The following is a 22943-nucleotide window of genomic DNA, read 5'->3' as shown; positions in this document are numbered from 1 at the left end:
GCCATGGGCACGGCCATTTCTCAAAAGTCCTCTGGTTCCTCTCACAGTTCCTCCCTGGCATTCTCTTTATCCTCTGTGAACTAGTGTAAGCCAGGAGAGGGAACAGTTACACTTATTACTCAAAGAAAATGACTTAGGATGTCTCTTCTGCCTCCCTCTAAATCCTACCTTTACTCTTGTCTGCTTTCTCATTTCTTTGTCTTATCTTATTGCATAATCCATCCTGACCCAGATCTCTAAACCCTCTTGCCACAACCTGCTTAATTTTGGGGTTATGGTTGTGTGGTATACTGTACTTCCCACAAAGGAAGGGTGTGATAGCAGACACTTTTAATCCCAGGACGTGGGAGGCATATGCAGCTACCTGGTTTGTATATGAGTTCCAGAACAGCCAGAGCTACATAATGAGGTCTTTTTTCCAAAAAAAAAAAAAAAAGACTATAGTGATTGTCGTGGGGTGTTCTGTCCTGACTGTAGTAAGTACCGTGACTGTAGGTGTGGGGTGTTCTGTCCTGACTGTAGTAAGTACCGTGACTGTAGGTGTTATTTATAGAAAGTTTTAGAGAAAGCAGACATCTTAATTCATCTTAAAGACATGAAACAGAAGATTGGTGCTTTGAAAATTTGGAAAACCAGAAGACACAGTGATGTTGGTGCAAACACAGGGCCCCTGAGCACGGGGACTGCAGACACGGATGCCAACCACTTCTCTTTCTGCTGTTGGAGCAGGTTCTATTTCTGCCATGCAGGGCAAACTAACACAGACCTTATCATGAACTAGTAACAGAATTGTAGTCTCTGCTTAACTGAAAAGTTGGATATAGCTCAGATCCCTTTGATGCTACGAAATGGCACGGTGACTTGTGTATTTATATTTATAGATTAACAACAGCAGCATTTGCCCCGTCACCTTAATCAGGTCTTGCTGACTGTCTCGTTAATCAGTACACATGCTGGCTGAGCTCAGTGCCGCTGCAGGAAGCCCTGCACAGCAGTGCCAATGGCCACTTTGCAAAGAGCCAGGCAAACATCCGGGTTTCTGTTCTGATGGGCTTCTTCAGTCCTCTCATAGCCTCCCTTTCCTGAATTCCATGAGTTCTTTATTGTCCGTTTCTTCCCAGTTCTTCTGTGTCTGTTACTTTAGAAGTTAGCATGGAAGGGAAACATGGCAGTACCTCTTTCCTCTAGCTTGCCTTTGCTCTATCTGAGAAGAGAGCTGCTCCTCTCGCTCATAGATTTGTAGAGAAAAGGAATTGAATTTGTTTGTAAGCATGTCCTAGACAGTCGGCTGAGAGTCCCCGGGGCATCCTGCTAGCAGGAGGTGGCTAGAGTTAGATCAAGGATACACAGAAGTGTTTGGAGGCTAGTCAGAGGTTCTGAACATTTACTGTTTAATTCTCTTACTAGTTGTGGAAAGAGACAAACTGTAACTTTGTAAAGTTTCCCTGAGGTGGTCTAGAGCTCTGTCCCAGGTTGATGGAAAAATTTCCTGTGGCTCTCTAGCTGGGAGTATGTTCTAGTTTGTAGCAACTCCTAAGTCTGTTTTCTGTTACTTTGGTGAGGTCTCCATCACTAGCTGACTGTGGCTTTAGTGAAGGCAAGGGAAGCTTCTGGAGAAGAAAAGGAAGATGGGTAATTTTGGTTCATGAGGTCTACTGCTGCTTGAGGTCTGGGAATGGCCAGAGGGGAAGCACATTACCTCCAGTGTGGACTAGCACCAGCTCCTTGGCTGGAGATCGTAGCTGTGCAGTTGTGCGCCTCCTAGAGCTTGTTCCTGAGTAATGGTGTTGGATCAAGTAGGTGTCCACCAGACCTGTTGTCTGGAGCACCGCTTGAGGGGAACCCATGCTGGCCTCAGCAGATTCAGTGGTCTTAGAGCTGCTCTCCACATCTCAGAATCTAGTGCTGGTCTTCGCTGGCAGTGGCAGTGTGGACCCTTCACCTTCCTAAGTGCTGTTTTAGGCTCTTGTTAGAATCATAGTAAACTCCTTCTTGTCTTCTCCCCAAACCACAAAAGACTGGTTACAATTTTTAATTGATCGTTATTTTAAAAACCAGCTGGATTGTTGTCAGCAGGGCACAGTTGCATTTAAAGGCTGTCAGAACTGCCATGTGTCTGGGTAGGAAGCACAGGTCTCCACTCATGGAAGGTCAGGATGTGCTCGGGAGCATCTGACAACGTGGAAGTCACATTAGCCTTGGGTGGTCTGCACCTAACACTTCTGGCTGGGACTGATGAATAATAGGCAGAAATTGGGGGAGCTGTTTCTGTAAGGTAAGGAATTTTAAGAATGATTTAGAAGACCTTTAAAAAGCATCTGAAAGTCGTCTTATTGTCAAGAAAGTTTTATGAATAGATGTTTCATAGTGGGTGTGTTACACACAGTACTTGATCTGAACAGTCCTAGTGCTTCTTTTTAATATGAGATCGTCTAGGAAAGCAAAACCTGAGTTAATGCCACACTGCCAGCTTTTTGCCTTTTGTTACAAACATGCTGAAATGGTCTCAATAATGATGCTACTAAAACACCGCGTGCATCGTTCTGATGGGGTATCGATTCCTTCTGCAGTGTTCAGCGTTGCCTGCATGCCTCCCAGCAGCAAACGTGTGTGTGCCAGGCTGTGTGAGCTGAGTGTTCCAAACGGAATGTTAGTTTACTTTTCATAGCTGTGCAGCTTAAGGGAGAGCAATAGTTTTAGAGATGGGGCCTTAAGGCACTAACACACTGGAATCCAGTGCATGCCATCTGCAGTTATTTTAACAAAACCTAATCAGAGGAAGGCAAAACTGGCATTCATAAAATTATTTTATTGATTGCCATAAGCCGCTAGAAGGAATACCTTATTCCTTTTAACAAGTCCTTTTGGACAGTTGTCTGTGTTTTAATGTGTAAGGGTATGGAGAGGTGAGTTCAATGGGGTTACCTCAAGTGCTGGATGTGGCAGCCTGAGACCAAGGTGGGAGAGTGGGAGTGCTGCTACGATGCGATTCTCAGGAGTGCTCCCCACACCAAGCTCCCTCGGCAGCTGCTCCTCGCCCCTCAGGTGGCGGGGCTGGCTGGCAGAGCTTCTTAGGCATTGTCAGGTCAGCATAAGGACCCTGGATCCCAAATGAGGAAACTACTTGCCCAGGCTTAATTTCCAAAGTGAAGATAGGTGTGGTCGTCAGTTCTCAGGGAATGAGCACTTACTGCCCTGTCGCTGCTCAGCTTGTGATGTGACACAACTAGGTGGTAGTTAAACTTCAAACAAAGCCGGGGCTTTCCTGTTCCTTGTAGGGCATGAGTTAGGTTGTTAGTGGAGCAGAGTATAGTCCTGGGTGAGAGACGGAGCCTGGTCTTCCTCATGGCAGGCCCTGATGCTAACTGTGATTCCAACAGACACAGCAAGTGTTATTTTGCTTAAAATGTCCTTTCCCTTGTGCAGTGCAAGTTGAACATAGGAACAGACTTAATAGGTATAGTTATACAGTTTATTTTAATCATGTATAACTTTATTGCTGTCTTCTAGAACATTGTTATACTAAATGTTTCAATAATGGGAATTTTATGTAGCTGCTTCAAATGAAAGAAATTTGCAAAAACTCAATTTTGGAACTCATTACTTGAAGAGAAGGAAAAAAGAAAGAAGGAAAGAGAGAAAGAAAGAAAACCAACTCACCATGTTGTGACCAAATTAGATTCCTGATATGTTGGCAACTTATCGAACATTGTCGTTTCCAGAAAACAGGGTGTGGATTCCAACTGAAATGAAATGCCAGTACTTTTAGCCACTTTCAGTTGGAAATATTTGAGGTTTTAATATGATTGGTTAAATATTTGTTTTCTTTTTCTTTTGGTAATATATGATTAAAATTTGGTTTTGTACCAGAATAAAAATGGCTCTCCATGGAATCAGGGACGACTGTTGAGTTTCAGGGAGAGCCGCGTGAGCTTGCGTGTTGTCTGGGAGATGCTGCTTGTACTTACTGGAGCTCCTTTGTTTTGCAGAGATCATGATGCAGCCGCCCTTTTGGATTTCTTTTTAATAATGTGTGACCCTTCACCTTTGATCCCCTGACCTGCATTACCTTGGTAACCATTTCATTTTTTAATTTAATTTCATTTTTAATTTTGGTGTACAAGCTGTAACATTTCATCTCTCCAAGTGCAGCACACTGATTTCCTCAAGTAGAGATTCTCTTTTGAGTGATAAAGTTGCAAACTGCTGTCTTCATTTTCTGTATTTAAATTCATTTTGATTTTTAAGAATAAAGTGTAATCTGTGTTTTCATCTTTTTAAAATTTAAGTTTAATGAGTGCATTTCCCCATGTAGGGTATTTCTTTTTCTGTCCATGTTTTGCAAAAACTATGAATTAGCTGATGTTTACATGTCGCTCACATATACATGCTTGGAGCCTGAAGTCTCCCTTCCCATCCCACCCTCCCATGCACACACGCTCACATTATCCGTCCTCACATCCTCACACAGCTCGCTCACACCTCCCCTCAGAAACACCAGCAGTTTCAATTGTTGTTCTCTTCAATGCCATATTTTGAATTATGTTTTGTGTTCTCAAGTTTTACTGAAAGAAAAAGTTTAAACTTATGTCATTAAGAGGCTAGAATAATAGTTATTAAGTTTCACCTTTCTTCATTCCTTAATAATGTACTTCTTTTAAACATAAGGGAAATCAGTGGTTTACCTGATCCTCAGTGTTTTTTGTCTTTGCTGAAATCTGACAGCTCTGGTGGACCCTGTACCACGTTGATTAACGCAATTTGCCCTTACAGTTAATGTTCAAGTTAATGTAGGGTTTGTTTTTTGTTTTTTGTTTTGCATTTATCTTAAAAGCAAAGCAGAACAAACTCACAACCATACTCAATTCTCTGAACTGAGAAAATACCACTCCCCAAATGTAATTTTTTAGTGTGGCTGGGGAGCATAGATTAACTCGGAATGCACTTCACTTGCACACAGCTGAAATTTCTAGACGAACACTGCAGCACAGCTCAGTCCTTTCTGAGCTTCATCGATATCCTCGACCGTTTACATCATTCATTAGAACCCCAGGGGACAGGAAGCTGCTCATTGGTGACAGGGCTCTTGCACTTGGAGCTTCTGAGCTCGTTTTGCCTGCTACACCTACATCCCTGCAACACTGCCTCTGGCCTGCTGGGTATCTTGTCACAGAATTGCAGAACACTAGAATTGAGAAATGGAAATAGATAAAGTCTCTAGTGATTATGCAGCACCTGTCCTGGGAGTTAGGGACCGAACCTTGACTATTCTTATGATTAAAAAAAATTCGCATCATAACGTGCTGCACACAAAGTTGTGCAGGAGTATTTTCCTTCTCCCCAAAGCCTTTTTCGTCTTAGTTGTGTCCTTTTATTTTTGGGTGCTGTGTCCAGCAGCAAAGGAATGGCCCTGACATGAGTCAATGGGCTCAGAGAGTGGCAGGTGCTGGTGCTGTCCACTCCTCTCCTCTCAGCTGCCTCATGGTACCCAAGGGAGTCACAGGCTCCCCTCGACAGAGTTGGCTCCCTAGAGTCTGGTACTGTATTCATAAATCTAGTAGGAGCCGAGGACACATTAATAGATGCAGAAGTAAAATGTTTTCACTGTCACTGTGATTAAATAAATTAGATTTTTCTCTAAAGCTAACTGCTTAGTACATTTTGAAGATAACCTATTTTTGTCTCAGAGAGCTAGTAACTCATGTTTGAACAAAATCGTTCTGGGTTGGCACTTAGGACCTGTACTGAGTTGTAAACCCTGGATATTATTTATGTAACTGTGACTCACTGAGGGGATCAGTGTCTGAGTGAGTCTGCTCTGCACTATGAAGGCCTGGACATGCCAGCCATGTCTGTTAAGGCAGTTCACAGAGCTAGAAACTCCATCATAAAGTCTTCAGAAGACAGGAGTTTGGGTTGAAAACAGTGAATTAGGAGCTTGACTGATCAGGTAGGAGTTTGTAAGCTGTTTTCTTGCTACTTCCTTTGTAATGTGTATGAAATACAGATACTGTATGTCTCCTACTTGCTTTTTTAGGGTTGTTGGGAGGATAAATGAAACACACTGAGAACTCAGAAGAAAGGTGCTTTTGAAACTGAACCTCATCCTATGGCTGTGCCAAGAGGCAGTGGTAGTGAACCCCGTGGTGAAGGGCCAGGACCATGGCTGTGGAGCCAGGCTGCTGAGGTTCGAATCCCACCTTGGCCTCTTGCAAGTGTTCTGACTGCAGCACATTATGTAGTCGCCCCATTCCTGAGTTTACTGCCTCTTTAAATGGGGTGACAGTGGTAGCGCCCACTCCCAGGATCGTGGTGAGTCCTAGCTGCTGAGGGGTCTGTAGAGCAGCTCCAAGTGCAGTGTGGGCTGATCACCTGCTGCGCACCTCAGGCAAGCGGGCTCCAGCCCTCCTCCTCAGTCCTAGCAGAAGACCCAGACATGGTGAGTAAGCTCGGGCGGAGCTCCAGACCTCCTCCCCTCAGGGCTCAGCTTCCAGGAGGCCTCACCTACTTCCTCACCTACCACTGCCACTTTTTTTTTAAAGGTTCTTTTGTTTACCTGTTTTGGACTTTAGAGCCGAAAGAAAGAAGAGTAAAGAGAGAGGCAGTCACCGTTTGCCTGGTTAGCTGGACTCGCCCTTCACCCTCCCTTGGTAAGGCTAGCAAACTGGGAGTCAGGGTGTTGAGCTGCTCAGGGTTCTTCTCAACTGCAGAGGTCGTCAGTGTCCTCTTCAGTCAAGGGAAATGACCTCACTGCCACCATGTGTGAGGATATGGATCAGGTGTTCTCCCCAGTACTGTGTACGCACACATTTGAGTCACCAGATTTACCCAGGAGGTGGGGGGCCTGCAGAGTGTGCCGCTGCAGCTCAGGTCTTCACACTCCCCAGGCCCCTGGCCCGCTGCTCTAGAGCTGCCATGGGCGCAGCTTTCACTGACACTCGCAGCCTGGCACAAGACAGTATTGCCATTTTGGCTGCAGGGCCTCAGCTGGATTCATTCTCCTCCCTCAGTCACCAGACAGTAGCAGGACTGCCCTGAGCTTAGTAAGGCCTCTCTGGGAATGGTGGTTTCCTCAGTCCTGGCTGTGTGTTGAGAGTCCCTTGCATAGTTAAAAACTTAGATCAATGGTCGATCTTTTTCTAGCTGAGAACCACTGATCCAAAATCTTGGAAGTTAATTTATAAAGAAAGAAAAAACAGGTAAATGATTTGCACACATGTAAATGTGTCTTTCTGGACTCAGTGCTGTTACTTCCAGAGCAGATTACACTGCAAACTAAAATGGTCTCCCCCCTTGTTCAGCCATCACTAGCCAGTACCCAAAGCCCCTGTCACTGTTCTGCACAACAGTCCTGAGTGAGAAGCCGTCACAAAGCCAGGTTTGTGCTTACGTTCTGGGGTTTCTGAAGTAGAGGTCTCTGGTTTCATCTCTGTTGCTATGATATAAAACCAGAGACCTTACAGAAAGCAACTTAGGGGAGAGAGGGGTTTATGTCATCTTAAAACTTCTAACTGTAGTCCGACATGGGGAATCCCAGTGGAGCTTGGCCACCTAATCACATCAGGTCCTCACCGGAGCTAAGAACAGCAAACACACAGGACCCAGTGCTTGGCCAGGGCTCTGTGCTTAGAGTCAGGGAATGAGCTGCCCGCTCGCAGGCTGGGTCTCTTCATGTTAATTAAGGTATCAAGACTATCCCTGACCATCTACCCACAAGACGACCTGGTCTCCACAGTTCTCTGTTGAGACCGTCTTCAAGCACCACAAGTGCCATTCTTCCTTCCTCTTTCTGCCACCTTTCTTTCCTCTCATGTCTTGTACATTTAATTTTCCTTTTCTCCTTTCTCCCTCCATAGCTCTGCACTGTGCCCTCCCTCCCCCAATAAATCCCTGATGTTTACAGTGTATCTATCAGCCCAATGTAGTATATTTACAAATCCTCCAGGGGTCCCAGCACATAGTAGATGTTCCAGTGGACTTTTAAAAGTATGTTTTAGTATGTCTTTCTTAAAAAGGAGTAGGTGGCACCCTTCACTAGCCTGGGTATCATTAGACTGTGTTTGTGGTCAGCCATCCTAATTTCATTCATTGAGGACTTTGGTAATTTGCCACATGGGCTTTATTCAGTAGGCTGAGAAACGCCACGCTTTAAGTCACCAAGCAGTGCCGCTCAGGCACTAGGATAAGGATAAGCTGGCGTTGTCGTGGAGTCTTCTTACTTTGGCTTCCACAAAGCTGCTCTGTAAGCTTTTGAATGGTAAGGGAGATGATCGCCCATACTGAACCCCTGGATTTTGGCAATGAGGAATCTGCTCCAGAGTGGGAAAGGCCTTCACCCCCACAGCCTCTTCTGCTGCCACACCAGTGCTGTGTTAGGGTGGAGTGGCAAACATGGCAGACAGCACAGAAGCTTGCCATTTACTGCCTGCCTCCAGCAGTGTTGGTGCAGAGTTGGAGTAATTAATCTTCCTCTTTCCCTCTGCAAGAGCCAGTGACATAGGTCAGGGTGATTCTGAGGGGGCAGAGGCCTTAGTCTGGCATGTGGTAGCACTGTAAGTCCCTAGAGCTGAGTCTTTTGGCCTAGGTGCCACCTGGTGACCTTTGGGGCCCTCCTGACAGCCTCCGCCCTTGTGGCTGTGGGACGTGCTCTGTGTCATTCCCACAAAGGTCTGCCTAAGCTGAAGAGTGCTGATAAAGAAGATGGACTTAGACCTAGGGGGACGTCTTGGAAACAGCGGCAGCTTGCAGTTCTCAGCCCTAGTTACCGACTCCACCAGAAGATAGTGGCTATAGTTCCGTGGGAGTGGCTGACCCTTTACTTCCAGTCCTTTTCCTTCTCCTGTGCAGATTCTGTTTCTCAATCCTTCATCTTTCCAGAGATGGTGCCAAGAGGACGAGTCGAGGAACAGGTGAAATTCTTGGCCCTGGTCTTGGCCCTGGGTCTTGCCTGCTGTGCTCTGGTTCCCCTTGGGCCCCTGGCACACGTTCCTGCACATAGTAGACACTCAGTGAATGCTAGCTCTTCATTTCTCATTAGTGCAGGTAATTAAGAGCAGGAGCTGATAGACCGCACGTATCTGTGCAGAGATATATCTGTAATTAAAGTTTTAATTAAAGAAATACCAGACCAGGCAGATGGTTCTTATCCCCGCATCCTGTAAACCTAAGAGCTGTATCGTCGTGATCCTGCAGACAAAGGCAAGAGTAGCCGCCTCCATGGTGGTGCTGAAGGGGAGAGGGAGTCTCACTAGCTGGCCGTAATCTAATTTTGGTAGCACTCTATGTGATGACACATCTGGGGGTAATCATTGCAGTCTGATATGGAAAGACAATACATCAAAGGGACGTCCTGACCAAAGCTTTTAAGCCTCCAGTCAAGGGCATTCCCGCGCCCAGCTGGTAGATCACAGGCGTGTGGTTTTGTGCTGGGCTACAGAAGCTGACAGAGCGTTATTTAGGACCATCAGCTAAATGCAGTTAAAGGAGCACCGCATGCTGGTGCTTCAGGTGCTGCCACAGTACAGCCGTGCAGAACTGAAATGTGACCTGGGCTGCCTGCCTCACAGCAGGCCTTTGCTATGTCATGGGGACCTTAATGATTTACAACACACAACCACCACAAAGGCTAACAGAAAGGACCTCTCCAGATCTTACTACTACCCAGGACCTCCTAGTGACCTCCATCCACTCCCATGACCATCACAGGAAGCCAGAGCAGTACAGGGAAATGGGCGGGTCTTGCATGGGACTTGTGGCATCTCACCGTGGTCTCTTGGGCCAGTGCAGAGTCACTCAGTCTGGCCCCAGGGCTGAAGGCATCGGTGCAGGTGTGGCAGCTCTACACAGCACTGCTCCACGGGTGCCTTGTTGGCCGCTGTGCGGCACCAGCCCTGGAGACGTGTGCTTCACAGGCTTAGCTTTGAGGTTAGAAGCCTAATCCTGCCTTTGCTGAGCACTGGGTCACTTCCCCTCTGCCATCCCTTCTGTATGGCTTCCCTAGAGAGAGTGTGTATTATCCCAGGATCTGACTTAACCTAGCAGTGCCCTGTATAAACAGCTGCCATTAGCCTGGGAGAATGTATGTGTGTAGATTTGAGACAGGCTGGACCCACAGCACCTGGGATGTCCTTTGAACAGGGTGTTGGTCTCAGGGCTGGTGGGACATCTGTCCCCTCTGCCTGGGAGACTTCAGTATCTGGTGAGCTGCGCTGTGGTGTTTGTTCAGATCATGGTAGTAGCCAGAAAGGGTTACATGTCCTGTGCCGGACAGTGCTCGTGATTTCAGCCAGCTCTGTACGTCTGTGAATTTGAACCTGGCATACTAAACAACAGCTTTTTAAAATTTTTTCAACATAGAGTTTAAGGTTGTAGGCGGCTTCCAGCTTACAAAGTTAGACTCCTGCTGCTTGGAAAGTGGTGCTTGTGTCTTGCTTCAAGGTAGCAAAGACACTCATTCCTTCAGGGAGGGACAGCATCTGCAAAACTACCCGAAATGGCATGCTTTTTGCTTTTTTTATTTATTATTTAAGTCGGTGGATAAAATCTCACTCCTTGATCCAATGTACCCATGCCCTCCCTGCCTTTGCTTCCTGAGTGCTGGGATTACAGGCGTGAGCCAAGTCCCACGCTGAGTGATTGGGAGAAACCGCGTGTATCCTTCTGACAGCGCCAAAGTGATTGGTGCCCGACACTTACTCCTTGTTCCAGTTATCAGATGTCTAGCCCAGGACTGCTGAGGCACTGAATAGAGCAGTCAGACAAGCCACACTTTTCCTCTTGAAGACATTTGCTGGTTGGGGAAAAGCAACAAAAAACAAAAACAAAAACAAAAAACAGGTACCAGTAAGGAGGGTCTGTATGTATTGGTTCTCCATGTACTAACTCACAGCCATGGTCTATCCCGCTCTCTTCCCAGATCCATAGGTGAGGAAACCAGGGTACTGCAGAGCTGACCTCACCAGAGTAAGCAGTACTGTTGACGTTGGAACCTAGGTGTTGTGACTCCAGGTTTAGTGTTAATAAATCTGTGTGACCCGTTTATTTCTAATGATAAGTGGCAACAGGCTGATGCACTGAGGTGGCCCCAGGCTCTGAGAGTGCTCTTGTCACACTCATTTAGGTATGACTTGAGCATGTGCCTCCCATTAGTTGTTATGGCATAGTAAGCCACATAGGTTGGAATGAGGGCATCCCAAGTAGGTGGGACAGCCCAAAGCAGAGGCCCCAAGATGTGTGCAGGGCTAACCATGGTGAAAGAGGTGAGGACGACAGCTGTGGTGAGAACAGATAAGGACCTAGCACCACAGGCCTGGTCAGGCACTAGTAGTAGCATCCTGGAGGCTTTGCTGGTCATTGGTAAAGAATTTTTTGAGGCAGGGTCTAACCTATGTAGTCGACGCTGCCTGCAACTTAGTATAGCCCCAAGCTGGCATCAAATGCTCCATTCTCTTGCCGCAGCTTCCTGGTTGCTGGATTACGGGTGTGTAGTACTGTACCTGGCTAAGGCCTTTTGATTTTTGCTAAATGAGGAGACGCCACCCCACCCCCTTTTTTTAAAGTAGAAGAAAAACAGGAAGAGGACCCTTTAAGGTCCAGGGAGACGACTAAGTGGGCAAAACACTTGCTATACATACAAGCCAGAAGACCTGGATCTAGCTGGATTCTTCATAACTCCAGGGAGGTGGTGGGTCGGGCAGATCCCTGGGGCTCATACTGGCTAGGTGGTGTAACTGAAAAAGTGAACTCCATGTGTAGGGAGAGGGCCTATCTCAAAAAGCACCTGATGTCAGGCTCGAGCCTCTGCCTGCCCATGCATGAGTGGTTGCACCCCCACAGGGGTACAAGTAAAAAGATACACCCCCGACCATAGGGCAGGGTCAGTATACAGTATCCCACTACTCACTTGGTACAGCCAACAAGCTCAGAATGTCATTTACATTTGAGTGATGCTCTCCCACATCACAGTTCAGATTTAGTTGTAGTTCTGTGGGGAGAGAGCCCCAATACCTCATGCATCTGTCTCAGCCACACAGTGACCAGCAGGGCCGCTCTCACTCAGGGAGGACTGTCAGAGGCCATGTTGGAACTCTGTAGCCCAGTCCAGCAGTCTGGGTAGCTGCCTCAGGCCCTTTGTAGAAAGCTCTGCTACTCATTGACTTCAGGAGATTGGAAGCAGGCAGCCCAGTAAAGGGGAAACTGAGCGTGGCTTAGACAGAGTCGGGAGTAACTGGGTGTGAGGAGCTTTTCAGCGAGAGCTAATATATGAGATTCTCGTGGAGTTGTGATGTCAACATTGAGCCCAGAGAAGCTGGAAGAATGCAGTTCCTTGAACTAAGAAGACTGTGGGAATGGCAGGGGAGGAAGAGGGACAAGGAGAGTACCTAAGGCGTGATTTGGACAAATCTGCTTTCAAAGCTAGCTGCTGTAGGTGTTTGATGCACAGCCATGTGTCTGTCTAACTCAGAGGAGAGGCCTTGGTTAGACCTACACATTGGAGCAGTGTTTGCATTACTGTGCTGCCTGCAAGTGAGGAGACTGGAGTGGGGAGTGCTACAGGGGAACCATGGAAGGACAGGTCTGAGCATGCGCGGAGCCACCCAGTGTTATGGAGAAAGAGGGAGTGCAAAGAAACAAGCAGAGAAAGTATACAAGAAGACCTCAGAAACAGTGTGGTCATCTGTCAAGATTGTAAGGTTCAAGCAGGACACCACTGAGGAGGCACTGGTGGCAGTGTGGGTTAGGACTTGTTAAGAGCTATGAGGAAAACCCCAGAACCAGCAGTTCCAGATGAAAATAAGAGGGTAGAAAGTTGATTATTAGTTTTGGGGTTTAAGTTTTAGGAGCTAAGCAAGCGCAGGCCAGGCCAGGACCGGAGTAGCACATGAATTAACCTGAGACAGGGCTGCTGTGAGTTGTGTTCAGTGAAGGAGCTGAGTGCTCTACAGCTCTACACCATACATACACGTATGGTGCTGGGCCGAGAGCCGGAGAGAGGGGAGCAGGCAGCAGTCGGCAGTGCTGGAGTTCCATGGTGCTCAGAGTGGTTCTTGAAGCTGGGACTTGGAAGGGGCAGCAATGGTGCTCATTTATAGACTGTGCTCCAGTAGTGTCAAGGGAGCTGCTTCAGTGACATCAGAGTAAGCTTTAATGGATGGCACTGTTTCACCCGGTGTGATGTCTGTGAACAGGTGTTTTAAAGGCCCTGTTTGAGCTTCTGCTGTGGGCTGAGTCTGAGCATCTGTATGATCTGAGGGCTGGTCTTCCCCACTGAAATTCTGGGGTCAGAGTTTCTCATAGTAACACCAGAGACACACGCCATAATTCTGAAGGCTTTCTCACTCGACGGCTTTCTGGTGCCCTCTGTGTGCTTTCACTCAGAGGAGTCCTTTCCTGGAGCGGCTGATAAAGGTGTTGCCCTTGTGAGTGTTTCAGACAGCTCTCCCGAGGAGAGAGTAGCCTTTACAGTCTCGTCTCTATCTCCATGTATCTTTAGATGCTGGTCTTTATTTTGGCGTAATCCTCAAATCCCTCGAATTCTGTTAGTAATACTTAGCTCAACAGTCTTGAAGGCGTCTGAATCCCCACAGACGCCGGCTTTTTGGCAGCTCCAGGGCATTTCTGTGTGGTACAGACAGCAGCGTGCATGCTCTTCGTCCTCTCTGGGCCTCTTGACAAGGCCCAGGCCAGCCTTCGGCACGAGGCCTGAGCACTGTATAGTTGGCGTCGCACGTTGCACAAACTGGTGTATTGGTGTATCTGTGTTGCTTTGACCCACATTGAGTCTTTGAAGATTGATAAAAATCGATTCAGTCTAGAAACTATTCTTCAGTGCTAAAAGCTGGGAAGAGGTGAGGCCCGTCTGCAGGACTTGGTTCACTGTTGTTGGTTTTCATTCCAGTGGGAATGCAGACTTAGGCTGAGCCCCAGGAGAAAACCGGATGGACCGAGTCCACCCCTTATCAACTCTAAGGTTACCTTAGACTTCCTTTTGTTTTTTCCTCTACAATGTTAAGACTGACTAGGAATTCCTGTCAAGATCTTCTGAGCACGGAATTTAGGAAGAGCCCATTTTGAGCCCTGTGTGTTATGTGGTCTTTTAGTAGCAGTTGGTGTGAAAGGAGAGTGAGGGCATTCTGGCAGAGAACTGTTGTATTCCAAATGTATTCTTACATTAAAAAAAAGCTCAAGAAACATATGTTAGAAATAATGAAACTTAACTCATACATCAGCTCTCTCAGACCCTCTTTACCCTAAAGAGAGAGTGAGGGGAAGGGCGAGGCTGGCAGGAGCTGTTGGGAACAGAAGGTAGGAGATGGCGCTGATGGCTGGCTCAGCTCACGGCAGCTTGTTCAGTTTCCCTCACCACTGAGGGCTCTGCTCGCTCGTAGACTCATCTCTTCAACCCGTAAAGTTTGAAGGGAAGTAGACTTTAGTGGGCAGGCCCCGCAGAAGAAGGGGTGCCTTCTCTGTCACTTGGAAGTCAGGGGCCATGGAAGAGAACCAGAGGCTCAGATTTGAAAGCCAGTGTTAGCACAGTTACTAACCGGTGTGCACGGAATCGAAGTCTTACTGAAAGTGAGCTCGGTTTGTCTGGACTGGGAAGTGAGTGATCCTTGTTCACTGTCTTTAATGTAGGTCTGGGGTACTAGAATGCTTAAAACACAAAGGAATCCAGGGGTAACATTTAAACTTGTCATTTACTTATTTTAAAAACTTGCTGGTGTTTGCTCTTCCTTAGGCAGGTGCCTGCCTGTCCCTTGTCTTCATCAGAGAGTCCACGCACACATCTAACAACCAAACTCACAGCCCTGGTCCCTGACAGTGTGTCCCCACCCAGCGGGACCTTGTTTGTCTCTTGAATCCCACCCCCACCCCACCCCTTTCTGGCCTCTGTTTGCTTTGCCAGTCCAACCCTCCTCCTCCTCAGCCCAACCCTCCTCCTCCTCAGCCCAATCCTCCTCCTCCTCAGCCCAACCCTCCTCCTCCTCAGTCCAACCCTCCTCCTCCTCCTCAGCCTCTACAGGCCAGCTGGGGTCCCTTCTCATACAGCCTTTCTCTGGCTTTGTTCAGTACAGTTGACTCCAGTTCACTGTTGTTGCAGGTGTGGCCCCATTGTGAGGCCCTTGCCACAGTGTGTGGTCACACACAATCTCTTTCATGCAGTGTTAGCTCTGGAGTGGGTGCTGGGTCTCTCTCTTCTGTGTGCCAGCCCCAGCATGTGGTGAGAGAAGGAATTAGGGTGGGGGTGGGCGAGACGATGGGGTGAGGTCCCTTGGGTTAAAGAAGAGAAGAATAGGGCTGGAGAGATGGCTCAGCAGTTAAGAGCACTGACTGCTCTTCCAGAGGACCTGAGTTCAAATCCCAGCAACCACATGGTGGCTTACAACCATCTGTAATGAGATCTGATGCCCTCTTCGGGTATGGATGAAGACAGCTACAGTATACTTACATATAAATAAATAAATCTTTTTTAAAAAAAAAAGAAGAGAAGAATAAATGCTGTTTTTGTTTATGCAGGTCTTAAGATTTTGGTAGCAGAGAACAAATGAGCAGAGAGCAGTGGAAACAAGTCAGAAGCTGCTGTCTGGTCCCAGTGTGTGCACATGTGGTTTATGTTGAAATCTTCAGTTTATTCTGATAGCTCAAGTTGCTAATTTAGTTGATAACACCTGGGGAAATAGTCAGGAGGACTTTGACGTGCTGAATGCCAAGGGTGGACCCTCTTCATACTCAGGCCTGTGTTGCATTGAGCATGGCCTGGTGCTGTGGCCTGGACTCCCTCAACACAGCCCTGCATACCCTGTGCAGATGTGAGAGCTGAGAGGCAGCCAAGAGCCTTTCACTCCTGTGCACTCGTCTCATGGCTCTGAGCCTAGTGTTCCCCTCCCAGCCTGCCGCACAGTGCTTCCCACAGTAGCTCCTAAGTGAGGGAATTAGAGGTCTCTGAGGCTTCCCTTCTGTACTTTTCTGCTTTGGGGTAGATGCAGGGTCACAGTGGACGTCACTGGCAGTGTGTTAAGACCTTACATTGATTCGGAAGTGTCCTTGACTAAGCATCCCTTTGAAATGCTGTATTCTCTAACCTGGGAGACTGGCCTGTGGTGCTGACTTGGAAGTGCTGGGAGTTAAGTCGGCTTTCTCAGTGCTGTGCGTCACAGACACCCTAGCAAGGCAGCCTTGCAAAGTAGTGTCTGCTCTATCAATATGTCCGTAGACATGTTAATCTGAATGGCCTCCCTAGGATGCCATGTCAGAAAACAGCAAAGACTGCAGGAGCGTGCTGAGTGTGTAAGTAACAAATTCTTGTGAAATTAGTGCTAATTGAGCTTTGGACCTCATCTCAGTACCTTTGAACTTTTAATTCTTAATTTGATTCATTGAAAGTTTTGTGGTCTCCCAGAGATATAATTTAATAAAAGTTATACTGTAACATTGTCAAAAAGACATTTCTATAAGGCCCAATTTTGAATTGTTTTAGGGAAATAGATAACGTGTGGGGTAGAGACACATGTACACATGCACACTCACACGTGTTAAAGTGGACTTTAGAGACACATGTACACATGCACATTCAAATGTGTTAAATAGACTTTAGTTGGCCTTTATCCCGTGTTCTCTTCTTTCTCTGCCCTGGAAGTGGGACACATTTTCTTCAGTTAAAAACAGAAATAGAAGCGACGGTCTTGACCCATTTCACACCTGTTTATTTCAGGCTCTCACCACACACTTTTCATGGGCGCAGCAAGAAGAGGGCCCCCCAGAGCTGGAGCCATGGGGCTGACACTTGGGGAGGAAGCCACCTGCCCACCGCCCGTCCTGCCAGCTCCCTCAGGATGGCCCTGTTAGGGAATGAGCTGTGCTTTAAACCCTAAGTGTATCTGACCCGGATGTTACTGAAGGTGAAATAAATTCGAGGGAACTATTCTCACTTCATCCACAGTGACTGAAAGAGTGCAACAGACACTTGTCTGGGGGAGCAGCCTGCACCAGGAGTGCCCTGTGTCCCCCTTGCCCCAGCACATTTCCCTTTTCTTACTAGCACTCACCTGGCAATGACCTGTTGTGATGACCACTGCCTCTCAGAAGAATGGAAGCTCCTTGAGAGCAGGGTCTGTTGCTGTCTCTGTCTCCAGCACACAGGACGACTTCTCCTACATCAATAAATGCTGTTCAGTGAACAGGGGGACACGTGTTGCGTCCTTTCTCAGTCTCTCCTTTAACTTGCTGTCGATGTACTGTATGCCACTGAAGTGATGACGTAAGTAGGAAGTCTTGTTTTGCAGCTAGTTCAGGGAGATACAAGATTCCAGAGTATTCAAGATGGTGGGATTATGAGTTGGAGAGCCACAGTGTGCTGTGTCCATGCCTCCTGTGCAGCAGTAGGCAGACGGGAACGTGAGTCATGTCAATGGCCTGCAGTAGCCTCACCATCACTGAGGATCGTCCAGGAAGGTAGAAAAGCAGCAGAGACCTTGAGACATCTAGTGATCCCAGTGACAGTTTCCAGTACTGCAGGTGCTGTCTAGTGAGCAGGCATTTACCAGGACAAGTGGAGCTGGAGGTAACAACATTTCGACCATTAATTGACTACACATACTGAGCTGCCTCATGCAAATTTAGGACTGCGTGGTCCCGGGACCTTCGTAGTCTCTGGGGTAGGTGTGCTCTGTGGTGTTCTATGTTGCTCAGAGCGCCTGGGCAGTCGGTGCGCATGCATGTCCGTATGTAGAGAAGAGCAACAAAAGTCCTGGCCCAGCAGCCTTCGCTCTCCACCTGCATCCTTTCTGTGTTGACGGAGGGCCCAGTACCAATGTTACTCCTGCATATCTTAGTTTTTGTTTCGGAACAGAGACTAAGGAACCAGTGTCCTGTGATGTGGGCCGAGTCTCAAGGTGAGTCTGCAGTGTTGGTATGACGACCAGGCAGCAGAAGTCAGACTTCTCTAGGTAGTGATTTCCCGTCGGCTCCGTTCATCTCATTTGAACTTATTTGTCCACACAGAAAGTCAACTAAAACCACGACAAAGCTGATTAGAGCCAAGTTTCCCTCACATGGGAAATGTCAGGCCAGACTCGGCCATGTTTAAGGAAAGCGAAGGTCAGACCTTTGTGTGTCTGCGTCACACAGCAAGCCAAGAAGAAGCTACCTCTATAGTAGTGGTGCTGTTTGCATCAGGCGAGTCACTGAGTGACTTTGAATGTAACCTTTCCCTCCCAGGGAAGGGTAAGAAGTGTGGATTTTGAACTGAGAATATAGTTGCAGGAAGTGGCTAATGAGGCAGAGCTCACAGATCCCCCCTCAGAATTGTGTGCGAGAGTAAGTCCGGCTGGAAGGTACAGGTGTAAGGATGAGGCAGCGTGCTTAGAACAGCAACCCAGGACACGGCTACGTGCTCTAGTCTTACAGGGGCTGAAGTACAAATGGAATCACATTTCAGCTCCACTCAATAAAGTGCACTATGACTTTGTTACAGTCACTGTCTCCTTTCTGATTCCTCAAGCATGGCTTCTCAGATTAAGAAACCAACTCATCCTTTGTTGGTGCTCCTGTTGTATGCGTGAGAGGAGCTGGGAAAGGTTGACCAGGTTACAGGTCGCATGGACTGAAGATGGAGGAGTTCTTCATGTCTGCTTTTATTTTCAAATGCCTTTTCACTGCTCCGAAGATCTGATTGGATTATTGTTATTTACATATGTATACATGCTTCTGCGCTGTGTGTGTGTGTGTGTGTGTAAGTTTTATGGGGTTCAATGAAATGGATTGTTCCAAGTCACTGTTAAAATCGCATACTTCTCATGTCATCCATTTAAAACCTAGTTCTCACTCAGTGCCCCTGTAGTGTAAATTACGGATCATAGCTTTCAGAGAGCGGGTGCATGAGTCAGTGCCCTCTGCTGGCCTGCAGAGGACACAGGCAGAGGACGTTGGCCCGGGAGCCTTAGAGGAACCACTTATGGGGAGGTTATTTTGTCAGCTTTTCCTTGTGCTTTTGAAGACCCCTTTGTTGCTGATTCACACCCTTGAGTTTTATCTTTTTTTCTTGTGTTTCATGCCTGCCAGTTACTCCACTAAGTCTGGGCCATGAGGTTGACTTAGCAACAGCTTCATTCAAGTTGAAAGCAGTGCTCTGAGTGTGGGACTTGTCAGATGGTCTGTATGAGAATATGCTGGCATTTAGATCTCCCAGGGGTCTATGGGATAATTTTAGATGCATTCCTTACCCAGCCTTTTCGAAAAGGGGCATTGCTGTCAGTTCCTGGATTAACGAAGAGTACTCCCTGGTAGCTTTGTGTGGGGTACAGGCACAGCTTCGTAGGAACTTGGTGGGTAGGTCGGTCTTGACAGCCTTTGCTCCCCTGGCGTTCTCTGGAGCCAGCTTTCCCACTGAGCTCCCCTGGCCAGATACTATTTTTCTGGATTTTGGCATCAGGTAGAGCAGACACCAAGTCTTTCTGTAGCTCTGTACAGCCTTAGGGCCTAGGGAGCTGGCTCTGCCTTATGTGGGTCATTGTGAGGGAGGGAGGGAGGAAGCCTAGCCTGTGTCTCAGACCCTGAAGAAAATGAAGCTGAAAATGAACTCAAGGGCCAGACAGGAACCTTCCTGGATGGCAGCTAAAGACATGTTTCCTTCACTAACAGCAAACTCTGCCTTGGTGCGTAAAAGATGGTTTTAAAAACACCCTTATTTTGAGTTCGCTTCATAATTTAACAACAAAATTACAAAGATGAGACCGAGTTTACACATACAGGTAATCCTTTTGGTACTGCTGGATTTTCTTGAAAAGTGTTTTTATAATCAGTGCACCTGGGTCAAATCGGGTGTAGGTGTCCACTTAGCATTTTGCTGAAGACTGAGAAGTTTGCCTTCAGTACCTGAGTTTCCACTGCAGGTAGACCTGGCCCGTGTCCCAGACCACCTTCTGCTTTGGCTTCATTCCATGTCTTTGGCTTTTTGATGTTAGAAACACTTTCTGTGATTTTCCAGCATCTTAATGCGTAAGTATTCTCCCTATTTGTACACACCGATACACGCAGCCTAAGGAGGGGAGCTGGTGGTCACGGGGTCGTGTTTGAGCTTTGCATTTTCATAATCTCTTAGCTGCTCTCATACGCCTAAGATTGAAGAAAATGTGGAAGTATGTCTGCTTTCAAAATGAGTAAATGATCTCCAAATGTTTCTTTAGAAAGGTAAAAACTCTTAGTTCAAACCCCCTCTGTTAGCTGTTAGTACATTTATTGAAGTACATAGAAAATCCTTGAGTTCATGTACTTCAGTTTAAGAAAGTGGCATGTCAGACACTTGTCACCTGGCTTCTTAATGCCGAGCATGAGAAGGGAGAGCTCTGTCCCTTTTTCATGAGCCAGGTGAGGTAAGAGCATCTAGGGTTGACCTGGTGGAGGGCCACAGTGAGAACACAGACCCTGGCCCGAACCATTCTGCAAGCGGCCCAGCACCTGGCACACAGCTGCCGTGACATCCAGGGTTGAAAGGGCTTTATCCTTTACATTGAGATGACATCAGGCTGTTCATGCATCATAATTCTCTGATGCCTTGTAGGCAGTTTCCTTCTTCTAGATCTTTATCAGCTGTTCTGGAGTTGACATTCTTAGGCCTGAAGAAACCAGGGCTCAGGCAGCGCAGGCTCATCTGAAAGTGATGGCTGCGTTGACTCCATTGGCACCATAGTGGGCTCCAGGGTAACGGGCTGCTTCTGTGAGGCTTTGTGGTCTGGGTGCATGCTGTGCTGCAGATCAGCCCGGCAGCAGAGCTGTGTGCAGCATTGTTTTATGAGTGCCACCGAGCTGTTTGGGAGAGACACTTGGTAAGGGTAGTTCTTGAGAGGACAGCAGAACATCTCACAGAGACGTTGGGATGCAGATGGGGACATCGCAGTGTTTCCAGGGAAGGCGCTTGCATATATGGCAGAGGTGGCGGTGCCTTAGGTACGTTGAAATTCTGTGCATTCCCGCCCTATGGGAATGAAACACTGGTGCAGTGCATCCTGCTCCTCTTTCAGTTGATGTCCATGTCTAAGGACAGCTCATGAGTCCCCTGTACAGGTGGATCTGGTGACAGCACACAAGGCATCAAGCGCCAGCCACTTTGGTGAGTTTGGTAGGTGGTGTCTGTTTCTCTTCTCATCTGCTCCAGCTGACTTCATAGTGACAGTATAACCGTGGACAGTCTGCGTTCTGATTCCCCTGCCTTCACTTCCTGAGTGTCACCTTGCTTGTTTATTTTGAGATAGTGTCTTTGTACGCCTGACTGTCCTGGAACTTGGCATGTAGACCAGGCCTCCAACTCAGAGATCCGCCTGCCCCTGCCTCCAGAGTGCCGGGATTAAAGGTGTGCGCCACGAAGACCTTTTCAGTTGGTAGTAAAGGTGTCTGTACAAAGATGAAGGGGTTGAGGTTAGTTTTGATCCCTTGAAGCCTAACGGCCTCATGAAAGTTAAAAGCATGCCGGGAGTGTTGTCCACTGTAATCTGGCGCCTGAGGTTCAGGAGCGTTATCCAGAGAGTTTCTGGTTACCGTCCGTGAAATTTCTAGTGTCTGTTGTGCAGATCGTGGTTGTTGGTTCGCCTGCCCTCTGTCTGGCTGGAATGATAAACTCTGAACTCTGTAATCCTATCCACAGAGGCAATCACAGGTTGCTCTTCGAGGAGTTTTACATTACAGCGAGTGATCTTCCTCCTGAGCCCACGTGAATGAATGGTCATAGTGCTTGGCTACTTTTACAGAACGAGCTTTCCTGCCACCATTTGAGATGCAAACACTTACCTTTCTCTAGTGTTGGACTCTGTAGCCTACTTACTGATCCTAACTGGAAGAGTGATTACCATTTCAGTTGGTATAAAAATTCCAAACCATCAGGCCTACTCCCCACTTACCAAGAACTAGTTATCCAAATAGTGAAACCACAGACCTCTCAGCTGCAGATGGTGCTTGTCTACACTTCAGTTGCCCCTCCCAGCATAGAGATATCAAAAAGTGAACAGAGCCTAGTTGAAAATGAAGATCTGAGCTGCCTGGTGCCTATGGCAGAGACAGGGAAACGTCTGGGCCAGTAGCTAGTGTGAAGGTTGGTGGAATGTAGGATTGAGCCTGCCTTTTCAATACCTGTGTGACTGCCCTGAACTGGCAGAAGCCTTTAAAGTAGGCTCTGCATTTTAAGTTTAGATTTGAGAACCAGCTATTCATTGTGTAAGCTTAAGTTGCTGGGAAGTTTGTTTTAAAGATGCGAGCACCCTCTATTTCAGTGAACCCAGTAAAAATAGCATGGAATAAAATTTAATTATGCTGTACTGAATATTTCATGTGGAATTAAGGGGCAAAGCTGCCTTTAAAAAGCATTAGGTTTGGGAAGAAGAAAGGCTTTGTAGGTTCTTTGGAAGATGCTATAATTAAAAGATTTGCTCAAATGTATTTTCTCCCTTTTTGAAGAGTTTAAAGAAATCCATCCATCCTTTCCTAAATTGATTCTTTCTCCAATGTCATTGCTGTCTGGCAGTCAGTATGCTGCCATGGTGCTGATTTGATGGCCGCTTTCTGTCAAATGTAAAGTAGTTTGTTTTTTTAATCCATCCTCTGATTTAGACATTTAATAGAAAGCAAGTGTTTGGCTTACTTTGGTTTCTGCTGAACCTGTATTTAAATCCACAAACAATTTGAATAAAGCGAAGGCACCACTGGACTAGCTATTTTAAACATCTCAGGATGTAAGAATGCTAAATGGGGTTCCCTTTTAAAAATAGACATGACTGCTTGCATTTACATAATTACTGCTAACTAGAACAACATTTTAAACAGTGATAAACTCCAGTTAGAGAAAGTACCTGCTTTAAAAAGCCTGCTGATAGGAAGTTGTTCTGTGAGCCTTGCACTGATGGGGGTCCTCAGAGCCAGGCTCTTCAGTAAGGAGGGGGTGTGGGAAGAGACGGGTG

At 47.1% G+C, this 22943-nt stretch overlaps 1 protein-coding gene across 21 annotated transcripts in view; it reads left to right on the top strand.

Annotated features, from left to right (window-relative positions):
- The window catches only part of Camta1 (calmodulin binding transcription activator 1), an 847864-nt gene that overhangs the window by 66571 nt on the left and 758350 nt on the right, over positions 1-22943 (top strand). Inside the window, exons 2-4 of one of the 21 annotated variants that reach the window (XR_010066431.1) lie at positions 3990-4073; positions 6038-6187; positions 6573-6650. The exons of 16 other annotated variants lie outside the window; for them this stretch is intronic. Coding sequence is in view for 1 of the 5 variants with exons in the window: in NM_001195560.1 (NP_001182489.1) it covers positions 3990-3998 (9 nt within the window). In the remaining 4 variants the exon portion in view is untranslated. Of the gene's footprint in view, positions 1-3989; positions 4289-6037; positions 17183-22943 lie in introns of those variants that run through there. 4 more of the 21 variants (XR_010066430.1, XR_005504502.2, XR_010066432.1 and 1 more) reach the window with 4 other exon arrangements.

The sequence above is a fragment of the Rattus norvegicus genome, chromosome 5, assembly GCF_036323735.1.
Source record: "Rattus norvegicus strain BN/NHsdMcwi chromosome 5, GRCr8, whole genome shotgun sequence".
In the NCBI taxonomy this organism is placed as follows: domain Eukaryota; kingdom Metazoa; phylum Chordata; class Mammalia; order Rodentia; family Muridae; genus Rattus; species Rattus norvegicus.
The sequence above is the reverse complement of the archived record's forward strand: the minus strand, read 5'-3'. Positions and strand labels throughout refer to the sequence as shown.